A 22,124-nucleotide genomic window follows, 5' to 3' on the forward strand; every position below is an offset into this window, starting at 1 on the left:
GATTCTTTCCTCTTTGTGCCACATCAGTCACTCGTACGCAGCCTCAGAGTCCTGCTGTCTATCCTATCTGCTCAAGCTGAACAGGCTTTCTGGTCTTTTATCTCTGCCCAAGACAATTCTAAAATGCCATTAATTAACATACATTTACCAAGGACTGGAACTTGCATATTACTTCAAACTTCCACCAAAGAAAACATCTGTAAGTCAGAAAATGATCTCCAAGGACTGTAAATACTAGTATTAAGGAATTCAATGAGGATAATCCAATGTTCAAAAGTCTATAACCAAAGTCATAGATGGTGCAGAACTGCTGACTTTAGTAACTGGACATCATGCTGTAGCCTCACTTAATTTTCTTCATACACTATGATGTCTAAATAGGAAAATCATTTAGGCATTTGCAGTCAGTGTAGAGATCATGTAGGTAGAATGAAGCAGAAAAATCCATGCTGTGCTTGTACTGTTGAGTTCCTGACCCTCTCACTGCAAACATAGCAATTTGATTAATTCAGAGGTACACTGGAAAAGCTAGTATATGATCTTATAAAAGCACAGAGATGCCACGAAAACATATTCATGTATCTAGCAAACATCACTGTGTCCTCTATTTGATTTTGTATGTTGTTACCTTTCTGCGTGTTCACAAACACCAATAGTAAGTTTGGCTGCTACACACACATGCATGAGCACATGCACATACACACTCTCTCGCTCCATTTGTGCAGTCCTGGATATAACTGAACTGATATTCCAAATCAGCTCAACATAAATGAACTTCTGTAGTGTGTTTTTGTTCAAACAGGCAAATATGTCAGCCTTAAATGCCCACATTTATATTTATACCTCTGTGATATGAATTATGCATATGCATATATTAGTAAGCTTTTTGTCTTTCTCTTCTATTAAGCTTTGGGCTGGTCGCTTGGGAACTCATTATCTACAGTGAGTTTCAGGAGGGCTTGATGTGGCTCTACTAGAATTGTTATTGTATTGTACTTTCCCAGAAAGATTGTGGTGCTTTTCCCAGACACCTACAGTTCAAACCAGTGTTGACTGTTTAATTGTCTAATAGCAACGAGCATTTTTCCCACCAAGCCAAAATAGTGAAATCGAATTATCAGGAATATTGGATCTGTTGGAGCGAGTCCAGAGGAGGCCGTGGAGATACTGCAAGGGCTTGAGCAGCTCTGGAGCAAGACTGAGAGAGCTGGGCTGGTTCAGCCTGGAGAAGAGAAGGCTCCTTAAGGGGAGACCTTAGAGCAGCTCCAGTGCCTGAAGGGACTGCAGGAAAGCTGGAGAGAAGCTTTGGATAAGGGATGTAGGGACAGGACAAGGGGAATGGCTTTAACCTGCCAGAGGGGAGATTGAGATGAGCTCTTAGGCAGTTCTTCCCTGTGAGGGTGGTGAGGCGCTGGCACAGGGTGGCCAGAGAAGCTGTGGCTGCCCCATCCCTGGCAGTGTTCAAGGCCAGCTTGGACGGGGCTTGGAGCAACCTGGTCTAGTGGAAGGTGTCCCTGCCCATGGCAGGGGGTTGGAACTGGATGAGCTTTAAGGTCCCTTCCAACCCAAACCAGTCTGGGATTCCATGATTACTAGGTTTGACTCCAGAGACAGATCCATTAAACCAGCACTTGGATGGGTGTTGCTGCAACAATTTCAGTGTTCTTTCCCCTGGCAATCTGCTTACAACTTACTTTTCTGTTTCCAAAGCAGGTTTTGATGTTGCTTTTCTGCAACTTTGCCCGATGCTGGTGCAGATGCAGGAGGTGAAAAGCCCGCGGTCAGCTGGCATACCCGGGCCAGCAACCGCCACCCTGTCCAGCGCCCGACAGACACCTGACAGACACCCTGACAGACATCCTGACAGACACCTGACAGACACCTGACAGACACCCTGACAGACACCTGACAGACATCCTGACAGACACCTGACAGATACTCTGACAGACACCCTGACAGACACCTGACAGACATCCTGACAGACACCCTGACAGACACCCTGCCCAGAAAAGCGCGGGCTCAGCGCTGAGGCGGCGCGTGGTCGCCCCCTGCCAGCCGCGCGGGAACTGCAGCGGGACTTCGCGGCTCGGTCCCGGGGCAGGGGCAGCCGGCAGCGCGGCTCGCTGGCCTCCGGGTTGTGAACTTAAAAACTAGAACACACCCCCGGCACGGTCTCGCCGGAGCCCAGCACTGGGTTCTGGGGAGACCTGTAGCTCTGGGTGGGGGGTCGGTGAGGGAGAAATGGGTCAAAAGCGTCTCCATTTCCGGCTTCCTGGGGTAATCGTCCTTTGCTTTAGGGTTTGTCTTTAATAAAATGCTCACCCCACCTTCCTAAGTAGAGGTACGGGGTGGTACGGGGAGGGCTCAGCTCGCAGGAGGCTGCAGCGAGAAGAACCCAAACTCGCAACTCCCCAACCTTCCACCGCCGGTAAGCGCCGTCGGGGTGAGCCCGCCCCGCCTGCCGCAGCCCCGGCGGGAGCAGCTCGGGCCGGGAGCCCAGCAAGCCGCCTCTCACCGTGGCGTTTGTGCGGAGGCTGTGAGTATTCCCCCGGTCAGAACCACTTTTTTAACGCCCAACTTCAAGCCAGCCCCTGGGAGCCCAGTGCAAGGGCTTCCCTCCAGCGGGAGCTGAGACCGTCCGTCGATGCGCACATACACACCGTCAGACACACCGGCAGACACAGACACACGGACCCGGGGGGGACGGGCGAGGGGGGCGGCCTCGGCTGCGTCAGAGCTGTGCAAACACCGTCGCGGCTCCCGCCGCTATTTAAGGGGCCGGGGCTGAGCCACCCCCAACTTCCCCGCCTGGGCACACACGGGCCTCGTTCCCTCCCTCCCTGCTCGGGTCCGACCTCGGGAGAGCGCAGCGGAAAGGTAGGGAGCACCGCGCAGCCCGCGGGCTGCATCCCTGCTGGGATATGGGGGGGAGCTGTGAAACGGGGGGTCCGGCGCTTACCGGCTCTGCGGGCATCCCGCCGTTTGCTGTAGGAGCTGTGGCAGCTGCCGAGCGGCGAGGGTGCCGGCCGGCCGGTCACCGGAGCGGGGCGAGGTCTGCGGGAGCGCCCGAGGCGCGGAACGGCGGACGGGGGGAGATGCTGTGTTTGGACTCCGTACGATTTGTATGGCTATATATGTATATATATACACACGCATAAAAATTACAGGAATCGGGTCGGTTAAAAAGGTATCCCTGTGGAAAGGATGCAACGCACCTTTAGTTTTTAAGTGCCTCCACGGATACATCACTATTAACCCTGCTGGAGTGACATGCTGACAGCTTTCATTCGTCTTCTAACAATACTAAAACCCCCAATATTTTATGCGCCACAAATGTTTTCAATCCAATCTAAGTGGTGGGCAACTCAACTTAGTTTTCTCCTCTTTTAAAATTAAAAGGCTATGTTCAGTATGCTGTTCAGACGATTCAGAGATTCTAATATAGCCAATTCCTGTGTATTTATAAATGGGAATTACCCCTATAGCATTTAGTATTAGGTAGCTTGTTTCTTCTAATAAATGAGAGTAATTTCTCAGTTTCCTGAAAAATACTATTTCAGCTGGGTCAAATAATCCAGCAAAACAACATCATTTTGTCTAGTACTTGTTTAAGGAAGCAATAAAAAATTGTTGCATTTGAATTCTCTGTTTTATATGAAAATTCTTGTTAAGTTGCACATTATTTCTTACAGCTTTTAACTAAACAACTTTTACCACCTCAGCTATTAGATCAAATACCTGGGGGAGCGTTAGGTTTTGGGTTTTCTTTCCTGCGGACAAGATTTTGTTTTTTCTTTCTCTGTATGATGGATGAGAAGAAACATCTTGAACACTGAAGTTCAAACCAATAAAGGTTGATAGAATAAAGGCTGTTCATAGAACTTGTCAAAATTGAGTATTCTTATAACAGCAGTTTTTAGTACATCAACAAAATACTGAAATATTTGAATACTGAGATTCATTTTTTTCACAGAGCTGGGTTCATCTCCCTTAATTTTTAAGGAAATACAGCTTCAAAAAAGAAAAGCAAATAAGAATTGAGTAGATGAGGGAGCACACGCTACAGTGGAGTAATTTTGTTCCTTCCAATGTATCCTTCCCTTATCAAGGGATATTTAACTATTCACATACATGTTTTCCAACTCAAGACAGATCCCACAGTTACCTGCATTTAAAAAACCCCAACACAGCCCTAGTTTGCTCAGAAACCACTACACCTAATGGAATTTGGGGGTAAAGACAACATACAACATAGTAAATGTGGTCATTTTAAGATCCTATCATTCCTTTTCCCTGCAGCAATGTACAGTGGTATATGCATCTGCGTGTTCCTTGCTGTGCTCTCGGCGAGCTCTTTTGGACAGCAAACTCTGGGCTCACACAATGGGAATCCCCTGGCTGCTGAGCTTGAGCAGAGCTTGACAGAACATCACCGGCACGTCCGCACTCCATCTGCTGCTGGCCCTCAAAAACCTGTGCCACGGCTGGATGGGAGCATTGACCAAAGAGCCAACATTGGTGCTTTGTTGGCCAAGTATCTCCAGCAAGCCAGAAGAGGTACTGGTTATCTCCTTACTGTGCTACTTCTGTGTCAGTGGAACTCCCTGCAGGGATACCCACATGCTAAGATAACCCTATCACCACCTAGCATTAATTCTAGAGATGATAGGATGTAGAGTTTTGCCCAGTTGTTCCTGAAGGAAAGAACATTCTCTTATTTACTGCAAAGCTACTCCCAAAAAATGACTTGTATGTGACAGCCACTTAGAGCTGTGTACAGGTAACTGAAGAAAATGTAACCTACTTGTCAGGCCAGCTTTTATTTTTAACTTACTATTTTCATAGCCTTAGAATTCTGTTGGTATTTTGAGCATGTTGTATCAAACTTTTTCATTTAGTTAACCTCTTCCCTCCCTTTTTTTTTGTAAGTCAGAAGAGCAGGAACACTTTTCCGAGGATAAATACATACCAAATGTCTAACCTCGCCTCAGTCAAAAATACCTGTACTAGGGAAATCTGAGTAATGGATTTTCCATGTATTTGTTCCCAAAGGACGTTACAAAGGTGTGAAAGCTTTTGAAAGATCAGAATGCACATTTATGAACACAATAACTAAAAGCAGTGATAAGTAAACCCACATTTGCTTCAAAACATGTCAATTCCTGCCAGGTTTTTGGTCTTGGGCAGCCTGGGAATACAACCTTGACTTAAAACCTCCATGGCACTGTATTTATAGGATTACCTCGACATAGAGACATTGAGAAATGAATTCACTCTCAGTCCCAGACTGTGCTTAGGATAAAATTTGCGTTATATAAGTCAGAGCTTTCTCCTCTCCTGTCTCAGCACACAACCTTAGGCACATCATTTAATCCTCCCCTCTTGATAGCTGCTGACATCTGTGCCAGGCAAAATCCTGTTTTTATTTTTGATGGAGGTGTGCAATTAAGAGATGCAATATGCATTTTTATGCATTACATATGCAGCCATACACATTCATCTGTGTACATAGAACAGGGCCAAATCAGAAACAACAGAAAAAGAACACTTCATATAGTCAAGAGACTTTTTCTCACATTACCAATTTGCACAGTATCCATTAAGGAACTTCTTGTAGCAGTTCATAATCTAATGGAAAGGGAATTCAGATATGAAATTCCATGATTCAGTAACAACTGTTACTGAATAAGGATGTTATTGCAGGAGTCTACAAAGCAGAATCCTCTTAGAATTACCTTTCCCTGGTGTAATCATTGTCACCCACCTACAAGGAAACAAAACTCCTAATTTATGTAGCCATTATCTCCTCTTAGATATCTGGCTGACATTTCCAAATAGCTTAACATGAAGTGAAAAAAGCCACTTTAGATTTAAGACTTCCTTTTGTTAAGTATTAATACAAAGGAGAATTCCTGCGTACATGTTAATTGACATATATAATTAACTCTATACAGTGACTTAGCAGATAAGGAGATTCTTGTGACATGGCTAGGCTAGTTGGACTCTGGTTTGTAGATGTAGTTGCTAGTTATAAAAGAGAAGATTCACAGGGACAAAACAGTGTTTACTTAATTTATAAATTAACAATACACAGAGTATTCCCACCAAATCCTTATGTTCTCATTTAACACAAAGTTTCTGGGAAGTACTTCTTCCCAGGAAATCTATGTGGAACACTCCCATCTACTGTATTTGTCACTTCTAACCTGTCTAAACTGCAATACTCACCAGAAAATTTCATCTAGGAGGAAAGAGTCTGGGCATTTGCTAGTGTTAGCAGTCACCAGTGATGGCATTTGCCCTTGTGGTTAATAGAAAGGCTGATTTTGGGCAATATTTCCAGTTTAAACACTGAGGGAGTTAAATGCTCTCGAGAAATTCAGGCTAGATGGCAGCCTCAGAACCAAACTGCTGCAATTTTGACTGCATTTGCTGCACGTTGATTCTGCAGTATCCACAGGACGTCTCTGGTGGTTTGAGGAGAGGTAGTTAAGGTGCTGTTAAGTTTACTGTTTGTGACCGCTAGCTTTCAATTCATTTCATCTGCAGGCTTTCAGTGTGAATCTGGCACAGAAAGCCTGTAGCTGTCAAGTCAGCGACAGGCACATTTACTACCCTCTAAGGAGCCCTTGCCAGGCCAGACCATTGTGGTACCAGGGAGCCATTACAGCCACAGGTCGCTGTAGGCTTAGAAGTCTCTTAAATACCAGCATCTCAGTGATGGTTCTGTACTCTCTTAGCCTTGCCTGATTATAGTGCCATGAAGCAATTCTTGTCAACTTAATTACCAATTTTGAATAATGAATGTGGATTTGATGGGGTTTGAGCATTTAATGGTAGACATTCTTTTCTAGAAATAATTAAAACTTTGTAATTTTGTTTTAGGTAAATGTCTCAAACGTGGTGGTTTCTTTTTTTGGGTACCTTTAACTCCCCTCTCCCTCTGCAACCACTAACAAAACAATTCAGTTGGGTTTGGTTTTAATGGATCATGTTCATTAAAAATCATTACATAAGGGGATCCTTCAAATATAAAAGCTCAGAGTCACCAAGGGCTCCTTCAAAACACAAGAAACCATAAGCAAGGCAATTGTGTAGATTTGGATTTGTGGGGTTTGATTTGGGCTTCTTTTCCTTTTTGATCAGTTCAAGTATTCCTCAGGCCTCAGTCTGAACTTAATACTAATATATCGGATCTGTTCCTTCCTTACTCAAGGCTTAAACTCGATCTACTTATTGGCATATGTCAATTTTGGCTGTTTGGCTGTTTTCAGGGAGTGCACAGAGAAGTAATTTATCTTTCCCTGCATTTTTAGTTACAGAATGTGATGATGTCAAAACAGAGGATTACAGCCCTTTCTTTACAAACTATTTTGCAAATAGTTTGTGTCTCTTTCTTTGATGCCTTAAGCAAGGAAGACAGAAAGGATAAGGCAAGATCAGAGATCAGCATCCAGCCCTGATGAAAGCTTTGGATAAGCAATGAAAATATCACTGACATAGCTACAAGCCCTGCATAATTCCAGAAGTAGCTGTCCCTAGCTATAAATTCCAGACACAATTTTCTCCATTTCAGGACTGTTCCTGCTTTTCTGCAAAACCTGGAATTCATAACTCTGCCCCACTTGTTATTGAATTTGCACTGTAAGAGCTCCTGCACTTACAGTTATTCCTCTTTAAGCAATGTGGGGCTGTGATGGAGTCCTGCGACATCCTGAATCTGCCATCAAGCAGAGTTGTTTTGCATCTAGAGCAGCTCTGCCAGTACCAGCAAGCAAGGGTATGATCCTATAGGAAGAGTGAGAAATAGTTTGGACTTTCTCTGCTAAAATAGGAAGGGAAAAGGAGATCTTGTCCCTAGAGATCCTGAGAATCTCTCTTCTGTGACAGACTATACACTGACAGAATTCTCTGTATTGTTCTATTATATATTCTCTGGTTTTAATCTTAACTTTGCAGAGGATGGGAAGTGAAGTCAGAAAGAAAAGAATTAGGAGGGTGACTCTTTACGAATTCATTATAAAGGCAATCTCTGCTATGACAGAAGTTTCTTGCTCTGCCTGTAACTTACCTCTCGTGTGTTTTGCTTACATGTTCTCCCTCCTGGCAGCCAGAAGCAGAATGTTCCGGCAGCAGGTGGGAGAAAATCATCTGTTTGGTTTACAATAAAAAAAAAACCCAAGCCATTTTCAGGACATTACCCATAAAGTTGCTATGATGTTTTGCCCTATGACATGACACTGGTGTTACACAGTCAGTATTAAGTCAAACAGTTCCACCTATTGCAGACATCAGCTAATGAGTACAAAACAGATCTGAAAATGGATGAACCCGAAAAACGTGTCCACTTACTCTCTGCTCTCCCAATGCTTTTCTTCTAGGTCCCACTGGAAGGCTCTCAGTTATGGGAAACAGGGTACAGACCATTGATCCTACACACAGGATAAATGACAGAGACTACATGGGCTGGATGGATTTTGGACGCCGCAGTGCTGAGGAATACGAGTACTCTTCCTAGAGAACAGCAAACTATAGCAACAGGAAAAGAAAAAATCACATTCCCATGTCTGTACAGAAAGAGAAAAATTAATTTCTTGTCCTCTTCACAATCAGTGTTTTAAACTATATGTCATGCATTTGATGTAAACTTGTCAGTAAGACTATACAATGCAATATATACATATGCAGAATTTTCCAGAAAATGTTTTCTTTCTTTTGTGGTTTCTCATACATTGATATTATATTAAAATGATTTCAACTTACCCTCTCTTGTCCTATCACTGCACGTTTCTGGGTGTCTTACTATAAAGAAAGGCAGGAAAATGCCTTCATTCTGCCATGTAAAAATACTCCGTGTGTTGAATAGTCAGACAAATGAGCCACTTTGCAGAGAAGTCTTGTGTCAGTCCCAACAGCTGTGAGCTGAGGGGAACTTGTCCAAATAGAAACACAATGCTGCCAGATAGGGCCAGTGACCCCACTTGTAAAGGGCTGAGTTAAACACCAACCACACATGTTTGTAGTTAATAGCCAACAGTGCCAAAACAAAAAGCAAAAGGGGAGTGACACCAACATCTTCCATCTCCCTGGCTTATTTATTTTATATTGTGATCTAAATGTGAAACTCCTGCAGACAGCTGTATATCATGGAATAAACAGAGCATTCCCTGTTGTGAGCCCAGCCTTAACTGGGGACAGGGTGAGGACAGGTCCCTGAGTAGAGCAGAAGGTGATCCTGAGGGGGAGAAGGTATCAAAGCACTTAGTCACAGTGTCCTAAATGGAAACAGGTCGCTCCTGAATACCATGGAGGCAAGCCTGAGTTAGCTGTGGCCCACCAGTATGGGAACAAGGAATCACAGAATCAACTCAGTTGGAAAAGACCTTAAAGCTCCTCAAGTCCAACTGTTCCCCAGCACTGCCAAGGCCACCACTAACCCATGGCACTGAGGGCCTCATCTACACGTGGTGTGAACACTTGCAGGGACGGTGACTTCAGCACTGCCCTGGGCAGAGGGAGCAGCTTCCTGCAAACCCCACGTAAGTGAGTGGGGAAGAGCCTGTGACTCTGCCCTTGTGGGACCATGCTCCTCATGGGAGTGAGGGGAAACCCAGGCAGCCCTCCCGAGAGCGAGGGACCATCCATGCCCTGGGAATGGGCAGCATTCCCTGGTTGCTGGGGCACTGTGTAAGGGAAACAGCTACAACAGTGCACCTGGGTCCGGAACAGTCTCATCTGGCCTGGAATGCATGTGGATCCTGCTCTGCTCCACCCCACTTTACTGCATCATGAGCCCCTTCATCCTTAACACATGTGGGGCAGCAGCCTGACTGGGCCTAGGACACAGAATCACAGAATCATCCCGGTTGTAAGGGCCCTCTGTAGATCACCCAGTCCAACCCCCTGCCAAGGCAGGGCCACCCAGAGCAAGTCACACAGGAATGCTTCCAGGAGGGTTTGAATGTTTCCAGAGGGGAAGACTCTACAGCCCGCCTGAGCAGCCTGTTCAGTGCTCTGACACCCTCGGTGTAAAGAAGTTCTTCCTTATGTTGAGGTGAGACTTTTTGTGTGTTAGTTGATGGCCATTGCTCCTCGTCCTGTCATCGGGCACCACTGGAAAGAGTCCGGCACCATCCTCCTGGCACCTGCCTTTGAGATACTGATCTGCATTGATGGGATCCCCTCTCAGCCTGCTCTTCTCTAGACTAACCAGGCCCAGCTCCCACAATCCCTCCTTGTAAGAACCAGATGTTCCCAGCTGCATCCCAGCCCTGTGCGTTTCAGCAAGTCCCAGTGCAAATCAGGAGGCCCCTCTCCATGGCCTGGGCGGAGGAATTTGCAAGTCAGACAAAACGTGAACATTACAATGTCTTAGAACAGTGAAAGGCTTTTCAGTGTGTTTGATATTCATATCCCCTGAGCTCACTGAAATTCTCTTAAAGAAACAAAATAAAAGTGTCTGTGGGCTTGTTAAGGCTTTAATCATTGCTAAGTGCCTGTATCAATGGAACAGCAATTGGATTCAGCACAGCCTGAAGCCTATTTCAGCAGGACAAAAATCTCTATAATCTTTTAGACACAAACTCAGCTTCTTGAGTTTATGCCATTCTCACGTGAAAGCCCCCTGCCCACATTACAGCTAAGGACATCAGTGAACACCAATAACTTTCAGGCCTTTTATTATTTTGGTTGCTATTCTGTGGCCTCTACTGGCTTTTTAACTGAATTAAAGCAGGTCTGTGCAGCACCCAGTGAGAGGCCATCACACAGCTGAACAATGCTAATTCTTCAACGTGGATACGAGCTACAGGCAGCAGATGCTGCCAGTACCAAAGGAAGGCAGGGCACGTCTCACTGCCCTTTTGATGGGCAAATCCGATGTGGAGAGCTGCCAACAAACGTGTTCAGGAAGCTGTGAGCAACTGTTAAACCTCAGCGTGATGGTGTGGGGCCAGCCGATGCTTTGGATGCAAAAGGTAGGGGGAACACTCTCAAAAGGCTGAAATACCAGTTCTGGCTCTCCAAAGAACATTCTATGTGTCCACAGTCCAGGTGCAGACACACAGTCCTCAGCAACTTACCCTTCCCTCCAACCCATCCTTCAGAGTGGATGACCATGTTCCTTGCTGTAGGATGGAAGATGCATCCAGTAAAGTTTCTGAGATACTGAGTCATTGCAAGGTTGGAGGAGCATTTCAGAGCAGAGGCACCAATTCATCAGCCATTTGGCCTTCCAAGGTTTGTACATGCAGTAATTCTGACCTGCTTTGAAATCATCCAAGTGCATTAAATACATTAGCTGAGTTTCCAGACACTCATGAAGTCTTGGTTACCCTGTGGCAGCACTTGATGTCCTGAAAGAGAAAAAAAGACACTCTCCAAATAGCAGCATTGTCTCCAGAACCAGCAATGGGGTGTTTCCTCCAAAATGCACTGAAATCTCTAGGGAGAAGCATCCCATAGAGAACATCCTGCACCCCAGTAGACCTCCTTCTTCTGCACAATTTCCAGTTGTTCCTTTTGTACCTTGAGGAGTTCAGCCTGACTCAGCTTTGATTTTCCTTCATCCTGGTGAGCTGTACTTACTCCCTCTTTGGTTTCCCTGTGGCTTTCTTTGTCAATGTGAATATTTTCATAGAATCACAGAACGGTTTGGGTTGGAAAAGACCTTAAGATCATCCAGTTCCAACCCCCTGCCATGGGCAGGGACACCTCACACTTAACCATGTTTTATCAGTTTTCCTTCCCCAAGAACAGCCCAATTCTTCTGTAGGGCCTCCAGTGAATACTAAACCCCTGGATTTTTATAGCTGTTTAAACTCAAGTTTCCTTACCATTCCAGGCCTCTGGGAAAGCTCAGTTTATAATTCACCTTCAAAGATGTGATAGCCTGAAAGTTGGTACATCTTGCTTATTAAACACCATCACTGCTCACATAGCTGGCACAGATGTATATGTGTGCATATACAACAAAGAAGTGAGCAAACCCAGCATTACATGCATCCTTAGAAGTCAGAAAATAACAATACAGGCATGAACAACAAACCCCACATTGTTATTCTTTCCAAAGCCAAAGATTTAGATCACTGCAGGACCATTCATGCAAGGATAAATTAGGAGGTAAAAAGCTATTACGTTTGGAAGGAGAAAAGATGTAGAAAGAAGATAGCCAAAAGAGATGCTTCCTGTGATATACAAACCTCACCCGAGACCCCAAGTGTCACCCCAGATCAGCAAGACGTGGCAGAGCTCTGCAAGTGACAGCCACGTCCTCCCATGACAAGGAGCAACAGGAGGCAGACCCAGGCCAGGGGTGCCTGCAGACAAGAGTTGCTGCTGCTGCAGGGACAGAACAGAGCAAGAAGTGAGCAGAGTGCTGCAGGGCTGCAACATGGGCAGTGCCAGAGGGGGATTTCGGTGTGCTGGGTCAGAGCCATGTAACAGCACGAAAACACAGGCTTGAAGCTCACAGCATTCACAGAATCATAGAATGGTTAGGGTAAATCTCCCCTGTTTCAGTTTGAACCTATCACCTCTTGTCCTATCACTACAGTCCCTGATGAAGAGTCCCTCTCCAGCAGCCTTGTAGCCCCCTTCAGACACTGGAAGCTGCTCTGAGGTCTCCACGCAGCTTCTCTTCTCCAGGCTGAACAGCCTCAACGTTTTCAGCCTATCTTCACACAGGAGGTGCTCCAGCCCCTGATCATCCTCGTGGCCTCCTCTGGACTTGCTCCAACAGCTCCACGTCCTTCTGATGTTGAGGACACCAGCACTGCACACAGTGCTGCAAGTGGGGTCTCACAAGAGCAGAGCAGAGGGGCAGGATCACCTTCCTCGACCTGCTGCTCACACTGCTTTTGATACAGCCCAGCACACAGGGGGTTTCTGGGCTGCTAAAAATTCACACAGCATCAAAGATTAGGCCTGGTCCTTGGCTACCCGGGCTGGGGGCTGATGGTGCTCCAAGAAGCAGAGAAAAGCCAGCGGCTACTGCAGGAACACAAGCTGCCAGCACAGGAGGAATCCCACCACACACAGAGCTTATACAACCCAGGGCAGCAGCTTGCCTGGGGCAAGGCAACAGTTTACACAGAACCAGCAAACAGTTGTGTTTGCAAGAGCTTACAACTAACTTATTTAAGCCCTGGAGGATGGTGTAGACGAGGCCCTCAGTGACATGGGTTAGTGGCGGCCTTGGCAGTGCTGGGGAACAGTTGGGCTGGATGAGCTTAAAGGTCTTTTCCAGCCTGGTTGATTCCATGATTTGAAAGCATTTCCACAACAAACAGCTCCCTCCAGAAGCTGCTGCGGGGGGTGGGTTTGTGCAGGGCTCCCCAGCACACCGCATCCGGGCTGGCACAGAGCCCTGCAGGGAACCGCATTACAGGGCTTAATTTCCATCACTGCTGCAACTGCCTTACAAACCTTGCTGGGTGATAGCAAATAATTTTACCTTCCCCTTTTCTGCTGCAACATTCATTTCTCTGGCCTTTCCTGGCTCACAGACCACAGTCACTTGTCCCCTGATTGTGCTGTCAATAAGCCTCTGACCAAGGTGACAGCTGAAGGGAGTCAGGACCTGGACTTGGGAGCTGCGTCCTCACCCCCAAAGGCCCAGGCTTAAAACAGTCTTGCAATAAGATACATACAGGTAGACCCTATGATGGCAAAACTCTCCAGTTTAAGCAGGAATCCTCTAGGCTCCCCCTCTTCTTGGGAGTGGCAGCGGAAGGCTGGATGCATGGTGCTGGTCCTACCTGGATCCCGCCTGGTGAGCATCAACTTCCTGACCATGAGCCTCCCCCAGGGTTGGATCTGGGTGGGACAAGAACGATGAGTCTCTGCCCTCACTGGTATCAGCCTTTCTGTGGTTTGCTGCAGTTTGGCATTGCATTCTGCTAATGCAAACCCTCCAGAAATTTATTTGGGCATTACTGCTCTCCAGTTTCCCCTCAGTAGCCAACATATGATATAAATGGATGCTGGAGAGGGACTCTTCATCAGGGACTGTAGCGATAGGACAAGGGGTGGTGGGTTCAAACTGAAACAGGGCAAGTTCATGTTAGATCTAAGGCAGAAGTTCTTCCCTGTGAGGGTGCTGAGGCGCTGGCACAGGGTGCCCAGAGAAGCTGTGGCTGCCCCATCCCTGGCAGTGTTCAAGGCCAGGTTGGACACAGGGGCTTGCAGCAACCTGCTCTAATGTGAGGTGTCCCTGCCCATGGCAGGGGGTTGGAACTGGATGTGCTTTAAGGTCCTTTGCAACCCAAACCATTCTATGATTCTGTTATTTCCCTCTCAAGCTCACACATATCCATCTCTAATGTATGAGGCTGTCTAATCTTTCCATGAATTACTGCCCGACTACCCCCTCCTCCAAGGAGCTCTTTTATCATTACTTTGCTCCCACCATCTGCAGGATTTTTTGAGTTTCTCATTACCTTTATTGCATTTCATCAGTGGGCCTTTTCCTCTCTCAGTAAGGAGGATGCTGGCTCACAGCACACCTCACTTCTAGCTCTGCTGGAAGACAGTATCTTTCCTCCTTACTCCATCCTGCCACATTCACTACACATTTTGCATCATATTAGGCAGGAAAATTCAAACTCTCCTGCTCCAAATACACAAACCACACAACATTCAAATCTGCTTTCTTGGAACTCCAATAAAAATAAACACATTGACTTCTGTATTTTTTGTTTTGACCAAAGTTTTGCCAGTTCCAACAATCTTAAAATCTCCAAACTTTTCAACCACTTCTGTGTTTAAGCATTTAAAAACTAAACCTGCTGATGGCCTCTTATTTTGCTTTGACACAGAGACGAAAACAAGAGATCAAGATTGAGGATTTATCACTTTAAAAGAACAGGAAAAGAGATGAATAATACACAACAATGCATCTTTTTCTGTTATTTTATTGATATTAGTGAAGAAAATTTTAGATTTCATCTTTCTGATGTGTTACAATTGCTTTCTGTGGCGGGTGGACAGCCCCGACTGCTTATTTAAAGGCTAAATAATACTTCCCGATTGCATGATTAACTTCTACACTTTTAGTTCTCATATGGTATTGCTTTCTTCCTCTGGGTATATAAAATGGTCCATGAAGTCCATGTTTTGTTTCTCCAGAATCAACTGTTATTCTATCTACTGTTTTAAGATACATTCAAATAAAAAGATACTTAAATTTACTTGCAATAAGTGCACACATACAACAGCAGAGAGAGCTGATGACATTTTACTGAAACATTGTAAGTTCATAGAATAAATAGAAGTCTTCAAACACATGCAGAGACTGACCCATGTGTTTTTCCTTTCTCAAACATACCCTTAGTGTCCATAGCACTACTGCAGTAACTACTTCATTCAGAAAATAAACCAAACCCTCCCACCTACCTCTCATCACAGAGACTAAAAGACAGTTTCATCTATACAGGAAATGATCAGTGCTAATGATTCAGTAACAGTCTGGTACAAACGGTAACTCACGGCAAGTACATGTAGTGGGATAATGGGAACAGAGAGCTTGGTTTAGATGCCACAAGCAATGCAAGGAAAAGAAAGTGGATGTTAAACCCTCTCCCTTCACTCCTCTCCATCCCCCTTCTGAACAAATGCTCTAGAAACAAACTCTCTCCGGTCTATTCAGTTTCAGGATATTCCAATTCCCTCTACAAGCACTCAGCAGAACTTTGGGAGAAACAGAGAAGAAACAATATAAGCAAGGATCACCTGGGCTGTAACTAAAGGCTGCGTGAGGCCTTTTGTTTCCCTTCTGATGAAGCAGAGGGTTATAGGTTTGGTATTGGGAGGTATTTTTTCAGTTTAAAAAGACCATGAAATAAAGTGCTTCCCACCTTTTTACCTCTGCTAAGGCCCAACTTTGCATGAAGGAGGTTTCTCTGAAAACAGAAAATAGGTGAAGATATTCTCACCCTGGAGACCAGTGGGCAACTGCGAGCTGCTCTTCCCAGCTTGTACCATTCCGTTACTAAATAGGTTTTGTGGTTCTTTGCCAAGGTTTCAAGGACACACCTTGTTCTAATACTGGTTTTGCTACATGTTCTTCTATAACATGCCTCTGTCAATCTGCTCCATAGCTTTGACTTGTAGGAAGTCATTGCCACATTTACCTCACAAGTTGTGAAAGCTGTTCTCTTTGGAGGCACTGACAAAGCGTGTTTCAGACGCAGCACCACACAGTAAAGCATTTTTCCCCCCATAATCCAGTGCAGCATTGAAAAACAAAACAAAAACCAAAAGAGAAGTCACATGGAGTGCAAGTGTGCCACATGAAACAGGAATATGTTAATACTCCAGGTACCCAGTAGGCCTGCCGACCTCGACACAGGATTGCTTCAAGTTTCTCATCTTGGGGAGGAGGAAAATACAGAACAGAAAAATGCAGTTTCCATCCATTCAGGCATAATAGGCAGGCACTCCAGTAACTCATCTACGGAAGCAAAATTAAAACTACCACATGTTAAACTGAGTGCTTTTTGCTTTAGCATTTAACGAAGCACAAATGCTCCCATGCTTCAAGTGATGTACCGCGAGGTCTCACATAACGCATTCAATAGCTTCCCATGCACCTCTGACTCAAATTAGGCTAGCTACAGGATTCACGTTGTCCTAGTCAAGTTATTTTGTGTTGGTTTTATTCTTTCGTGGTTTTTCAGTGCATCTTAGAAAAAGAACTTTTCAAAAGGTTAGTGAGTTACCTTTAATAACAGCAATCATAACACAGAGCCTCTGCACTCAACTGAACAGTAAAATAATCCAATTAGTTACAATAGATCTGGTACATATTTACACATTTTATACAAAGTTTACACATTTCTCCCAGTAGGCACGAAGTTGATTTGTCAAACTCAAGAGGCAATGAAGGGGTGGTGGGGAAAGGAAAAGGAGATCGGAGAAAGAATCAAGAGTACTTGTATTTAAAAAGACTAGCTGTAAAAATGAAGTCCTTCACCGTAAGCTAGTTTGCTTCGGGAGCTTGGTTCCCATGAGGATCCCCGAAGTGAGAGATGTTGGGCCTTTCATCTGCATGCTGGAACCCACCATGGTGGGGAAGCTCCGATTCCTTCGGATGCCAGTGTTGAGCTGGATGCCTCCGATGGCACTGGTCACGGTAGGGCAGCCCAATGGGAGACCATCTGGTGCCAGGCCTCCAGGAACGAAGGCCCTCACTGGTCCTTGTGCCCCACAGAGAAGAGGTCCCTGGTCATCAGTTAAAGGAGGAGCTGACATTTGCCCTGAACTCACAACTTTGGCAATACCAAACCTCTTGACTTTGTCCACGAGATTAAGGTTGGAAACAGACACGTCAGTCTGACTCTCACTGTTCCTGATGTTCTTTTTATTCCTCACCTCCTTCAAGATAGAACTAGCAGGCTTTGAAGCCAAGAAGTTGTCGTAAGGTGGGCTGGTGCACTTGAACTCAAAAGATGGAGGGGAAGAAGAAGGTGTCTGCATAGGTGAGTTTGGAGGAGTGGAAGGAATGATGGCCATCTTAGGGAGGTATGTGTTCAGGAGGGTGCCCTTGCTGGCTCTGTCCCAGCTCTGTGGATTGTACACTGCTGCCGAGATGCCCCTCTCCTTCAGCAGCCACACCAGCCCCAGAGACGTGCTCATCGTCGTCGTGGATTCCCGGAGGTTAGTGAAGGATTCGGCCAAGCTCAGGCGCCGCGGGGTGCAGGGGGTGGCCACCGGGGTGCCTTTCAAATTGCCAATGCTGCCACCAGCTGGAGTAGGTGCTGGGTTAAGGCTGAAAGCAAAGGAGCAGGCAAATTATTCTCTCCACTATGGAATTAAAGCTTACTCTGCAAGCAAGATTTTGAACTCCCAGCAGGGTCTTTTATCCATTTGAGGGTGCCCACAAAACTGCCAGTTCCCAGCTCCTCACAAATGTGATGACAAGTGCAAAACCATCATCTCTTACAAAACACATCTCTGCACTTTGCGTGTTTCACCACCCAGCCTCATGGGATTGACGCATTCCCCAGCACCCACCACCACATTTTTTCTGATAAACAAAGTGACAGGTTCCTGATCAACACCTTCAGTTTTTCTTCCTGATCTACTGGCTGCCACAACTCCCAGTTGCTTCCATGAGACAAGGATACAGGGGGGACTTGACTAATGGTATAAGCAAGACAGATTTACTTTCTGGTGTCACTTTGAGCACACAGAGCTGCTAGTCTTTTTAGTGCTCCTAGGTCATAGCAGAGACAGCAGCAAGGGAGGAGGGGAACGTACTTGCTACAGAAGCATCCATAGCAAAGCTGTTGGAAGTTGGCATTGTCACCAACACATGCTTCTTGTCCTGGGTTCAGCTATAGCAGTCATTTTTCTCCTGCTTAGTAGCTGGTGCAGTGCTGTGTTTTTTAACTTTCAGCCTGGGAACAACGCTGATAACACCGATGTTTTTAGTTGTTGCTAAAGTAATGTTTATTCCAACAAGGACTTTCTCAGTCTCATGCTTTGCCAGGGAGGAGGGGAAGCCGGGAGGAAGCAGAGACAGGACACCTGACCCAAACTGGCCAAAGGGGTATTCCATACCACAGCACGTCATGCCCAGTATATAAACCGGGGGGAGTTACCCAGAAGGCCCAGATCACTGCTCGGGTCGGGCTGGGTATCGGTCGGCGGGTGGTGAGCAATTGTATCCTCTCCCCTTGTTATTTCACTAATGGTTATTATCATTGGTGGTAGCAGTAGTGGTTTTGTGTTATACCTTAGTTGCGGGACTGCTCTTATCTCAACCCGTGGGAGTTACATTCTTCCCATTCTCCTCCCCATCCCTCCGGGAGCGGGGGGGGAGGAAGAAGGAGGGGGGGGGGGGAGTGAGCGAGCGGCTGTGTGGTTCTGAGTTACCGGCTGGGCTCAAACCACGACACTTCTGTAAAGTCAAACCCTTCTTATGTTGAATTCATTTTCACTAAAGGGTAAGGGGATGGAAGATCTGACTTTGGATGGAGATGCACAATGGTGTGAATAATCTTCAAAGGTGATGAGAAAAACAGCGTCGAGCTCTGTCAGTTGGCCAATGGGTAACTGATAGCAGCAAACCAAGCATGACAAAGAGCCATCCTACTGTTCCTTTCTATAGTTTGAAACATTGCTAAATTGCTCCCCAATTCCAGTTCTTTCTTCTAAAAATAAACTACATACAGGCAGTGGACAAGAAAATATTAAAACAGGGCGAATAATCTGCACATTCAGAACAAGTGACAGACAAGATGTACTGATGTTTAGTGCTCTCTTAGGGCATTTTGTTTTCTTAAGCACATTACTGCTAGTTTATTAAGGGTTGGGATTTCTCGAGGAATATCAAATTGCATTCATTCTGGCAATCACCCTCTCCCCAGAAGCTGCCCATGTGACCAAACACAGACTCAAGGCAATACCTATTTCCAAAGACATTCCAAGTCCTTTGTGCCACAGTTTGAGATCCCATGGACACTGAGGGTTGAGTGCTTCTGGCACTACAGTGCCATCCTTAAAAAACTTGTTCCTAATAGATCAGGTTAGCCACAGCATGTTTTCCTATTGGTAATCCCCACTAATAATAATGTCCAAGGTACAACATTCATTGAATAAGGTGTGGTGTACTCAGTTATTCCAGAAACAAGGCATGTGGGACATCCACGACACTCCAAATTCATGTCTATTTGGGAAAATCCCATGGGTTCCATTCACCTTTACAAAAAGCTTTCCAACCTTGCTCAAATGATGGGTTTTGCCACATATACACACATGAAAAATGTAATTCCACAGTAGTATTTCCTAGGCATGGATTCATTCGCTTTAATGTCATTAAAAGGCTCTTGAACAATGCAACACTTGATGCTAACAGACAATTCACTGACCTGAGAGCTCACCACTGCTCAAAAAAGAAAATCTTCCCCTTCACCTTGCCAGGTTAGCAAGTAGAAGACACTCAGCAAAGAGTCAGACAAAAGCCAAAGCCAGTGCAAGAGAGCAGGAAAACCAAGCAGCTGCGAGGGGAAAGGAAAGGGGAAAGAACGGGATCTTCCCGTTTCAGCAGAGCCATGCTGTTGGATTGGCTCAGCCATAACACGCTACTAAAAGTTGAGTTCTCTGTACCAAGAAATGCATCAAATAGCCACACTGAGACAATCCGGCTGGATTTCCAGGTGTAGAGAAGACTCAGGCCAATGAATGAATTGCCTCCTTTTTGTCCATATAGCCTAATGAGACTGGAATTTGCAGTCTCATTTCACCTTAGTGAACTCTGTGAGGTTAGACACCCTGGAATGCTCTGAGCTGAGCTTTCTGATGAGCTTAGATCATCATCTAATCGTATATAAGGCACTCCTTAATTAAGGAAATATCAGGCTGATGCTATGAAGCCCCAAGTCAGGTCTCTCTCCATGGTCCAAGATGTGACCAACACAATCTCTTCAATGATTTGGAACTTCTACCATAAGCAAGTGAAACCGCCAAAGGATTTTTACCCTGCACCTGTGATTCAACAAGAGGAATCCCATCTATTCCTCCCTGTAAACTGTAATGCAAAAATGTTTGAGAAAACACAGAAGTACAGAAGTCTTGAAAAGCATGAGGGAGGGAAGAGAAAGAAAACTTACTGCATGAACTGACTTTCTACAGAATAGGACCAAGTACATTTTGGAAACCCAGACACACGGCGTTCATTATCAGGCTTCTAAGATGTCCTAGTCACAAGATTAAAACTACAGCACTCCAATGGCTTAATACCTCCAACTGCTTCATTCTTTCCAGCACCAGATTTCAGTTGCACAGATATTCATATTAGCAGTTCCACTGCTTTGTCAGCACAGAACAAACTACAGAGCAATTAAAACCCCCCAGACAACCCTGCTAGAAAGCAGCTGTTATGCAAGTGTTGCTTTTTTGTTTGTTTGATCATTTTGGCATTACTTTAACTGGAAAATATTTTCTCCATCAAACTGACCAACGCTGCAGAGCAGCCTGGACACAGACACCAAAAGATTCAAACTGGCCTCAGCAACTCAGCCCAGTGACAGTTTCAGAGTGAGATTGGAAAAAGAAACACATAAATGAGCACCTCATTTAGCTAGAGGAAATTTAGTCAGGTTAGAGCATCACCTGGGTTAGAGGCTAGGTTAAAACGCAACCAGGTAGGCAAATACCAAACCTCTTTGGGTTAGCTGGTGCCACACACACTGGCATTCCTTGGACACGACCCTGCCAACACAGATGCTGCTGGCAGTGTTGCTCACCCCCTGCCACGCTGGATCATAGTGTGTGCCCTATCCCTCCTCTCAGCATAAGGAGACATAATGCAGTTTCCTCGTCCTCCTCACATGACCTGTGAAGAATTGTTTACAGTTGGTAAGGAGGAGTTCCTTAAAAAACATCTGCTGAAAACATCACACTGTTTATTTCCCTCTTCTTCCTCCTGAACGAATGATGAACTTTGGTTTAACTAAGGCAGCTGAAAATATACTGAATTTAGCTGTCAGTATGGCTCATTTGTTAGATTTAATAACCAACGTAATCAAGGAGTTTATTATGACCATAATTAACAGCAATTCAACAGTAATAAGAAAATTAAAACAGAACTACAGCCATTTAAAAGGATCTCTTGAGTAATAGTGTTGAAGAGAGAAGACAGAAAAGAATAAATTAAATCCAGACAGGCCATGATTAGCTATGTTGAAAAAGGGAAGCGGAAAAAGTTACCATGGACTCATCATTCAGGTTCCTTTCCACCTCACAGATTTTCATATTCAATAATACCTTACTTTTCATGCGTTCCTTAGGTAGTCAGTGCCCATCTCATGTCTAAACAAGTCTAGACACATCAGCTCTGAATGGGGACTCACACAACGGTACGCTCCTACACAGGAGCTGCAAGGGGCAGAGAAAGCAATGAGGCATTGTCCTTCTGAACAGATAAAACATCCTTTAAATACTGATTTGCTAAGAAAGGAAAGTTCCCTCTTTAGGTATGAAATTCACTCACCCCCTCTGGTTCTCAGACCTTCAACTATAAGGCTATCCAATTGCCTTCTGTGGGCACATACTGCCTATACATGCCAACTGCTGTTATTAAGCCAGTTCATTAGTTAAGTCTTGCTACTATGAACTCATTT

The 22,124-nt window shown here is 45.3% G+C and overlaps 2 protein-coding genes across 9 annotated transcripts in view; one reads left to right on the forward strand and one right to left on the reverse strand.

The window, feature by feature from the left end:
* Positions 1–2,728: 2,728 nt before the first annotated feature.
* CCK (cholecystokinin) lies at positions 2,729–8,776 on the forward strand. The gene is made up of 3 exons (XM_030510306.1): positions 2,729–2,877; positions 4,300–4,557; positions 8,382–8,776. The coding sequence occupies exons 2-3, from the start codon at positions 4,302–4,304 to the stop codon at positions 8,516–8,518; spliced, it is 393 nt and encodes a 130-aa protein (XP_030366166.1). The 5' UTR covers positions 2,729–2,877; positions 4,300–4,301; the 3' UTR covers positions 8,519–8,776.
* Positions 8,777–14,892: 6,116 nt separating this feature from the next.
* Positions 14,893–22,124, reverse strand: part of TRAK1 (trafficking kinesin protein 1) — a 142,131-nt gene continuing 134,899 nt past the window's right edge. For 6 of the 8 annotated variants that reach the window (XM_030488633.1, XM_030488642.1, XM_030488651.1 and 3 more), the window contains one exon: positions 14,893–17,767. In XM_030488633.1, coding sequence (XP_030344493.1) covers positions 16,969–17,767 — 799 coding nt within the window. In that variant the 3' untranslated portion in view covers positions 14,893–16,968. The other 2 variants (XM_030488679.1, XM_030488671.1) reach the window with 1 other exon arrangement.

This window comes from Strigops habroptila, chromosome 1 (assembly GCF_004027225.2).
Source record: "Strigops habroptila isolate Jane chromosome 1, bStrHab1.2.pri, whole genome shotgun sequence".
Classification (NCBI taxonomy): domain Eukaryota; kingdom Metazoa; phylum Chordata; class Aves; order Psittaciformes; family Psittacidae; genus Strigops; species Strigops habroptila.

Excerpts from the sequence above, each read along its gene's own strand:
- CCK (XM_030510306.1), top strand. The coding sequence starts at position 4,302 with ATGTACAGTGGTATATGCATCTGCGTGTTCCTTGCTGTGCTCTCGGCG. Across the intron at positions 4,558-8,381 it reads TCTCCAGCAAGCCAGAAGAG|GTCCCACTGGAAGGCTCTCA; the intron begins GTACTGGTTATC and ends CTTTTCTTCTAG.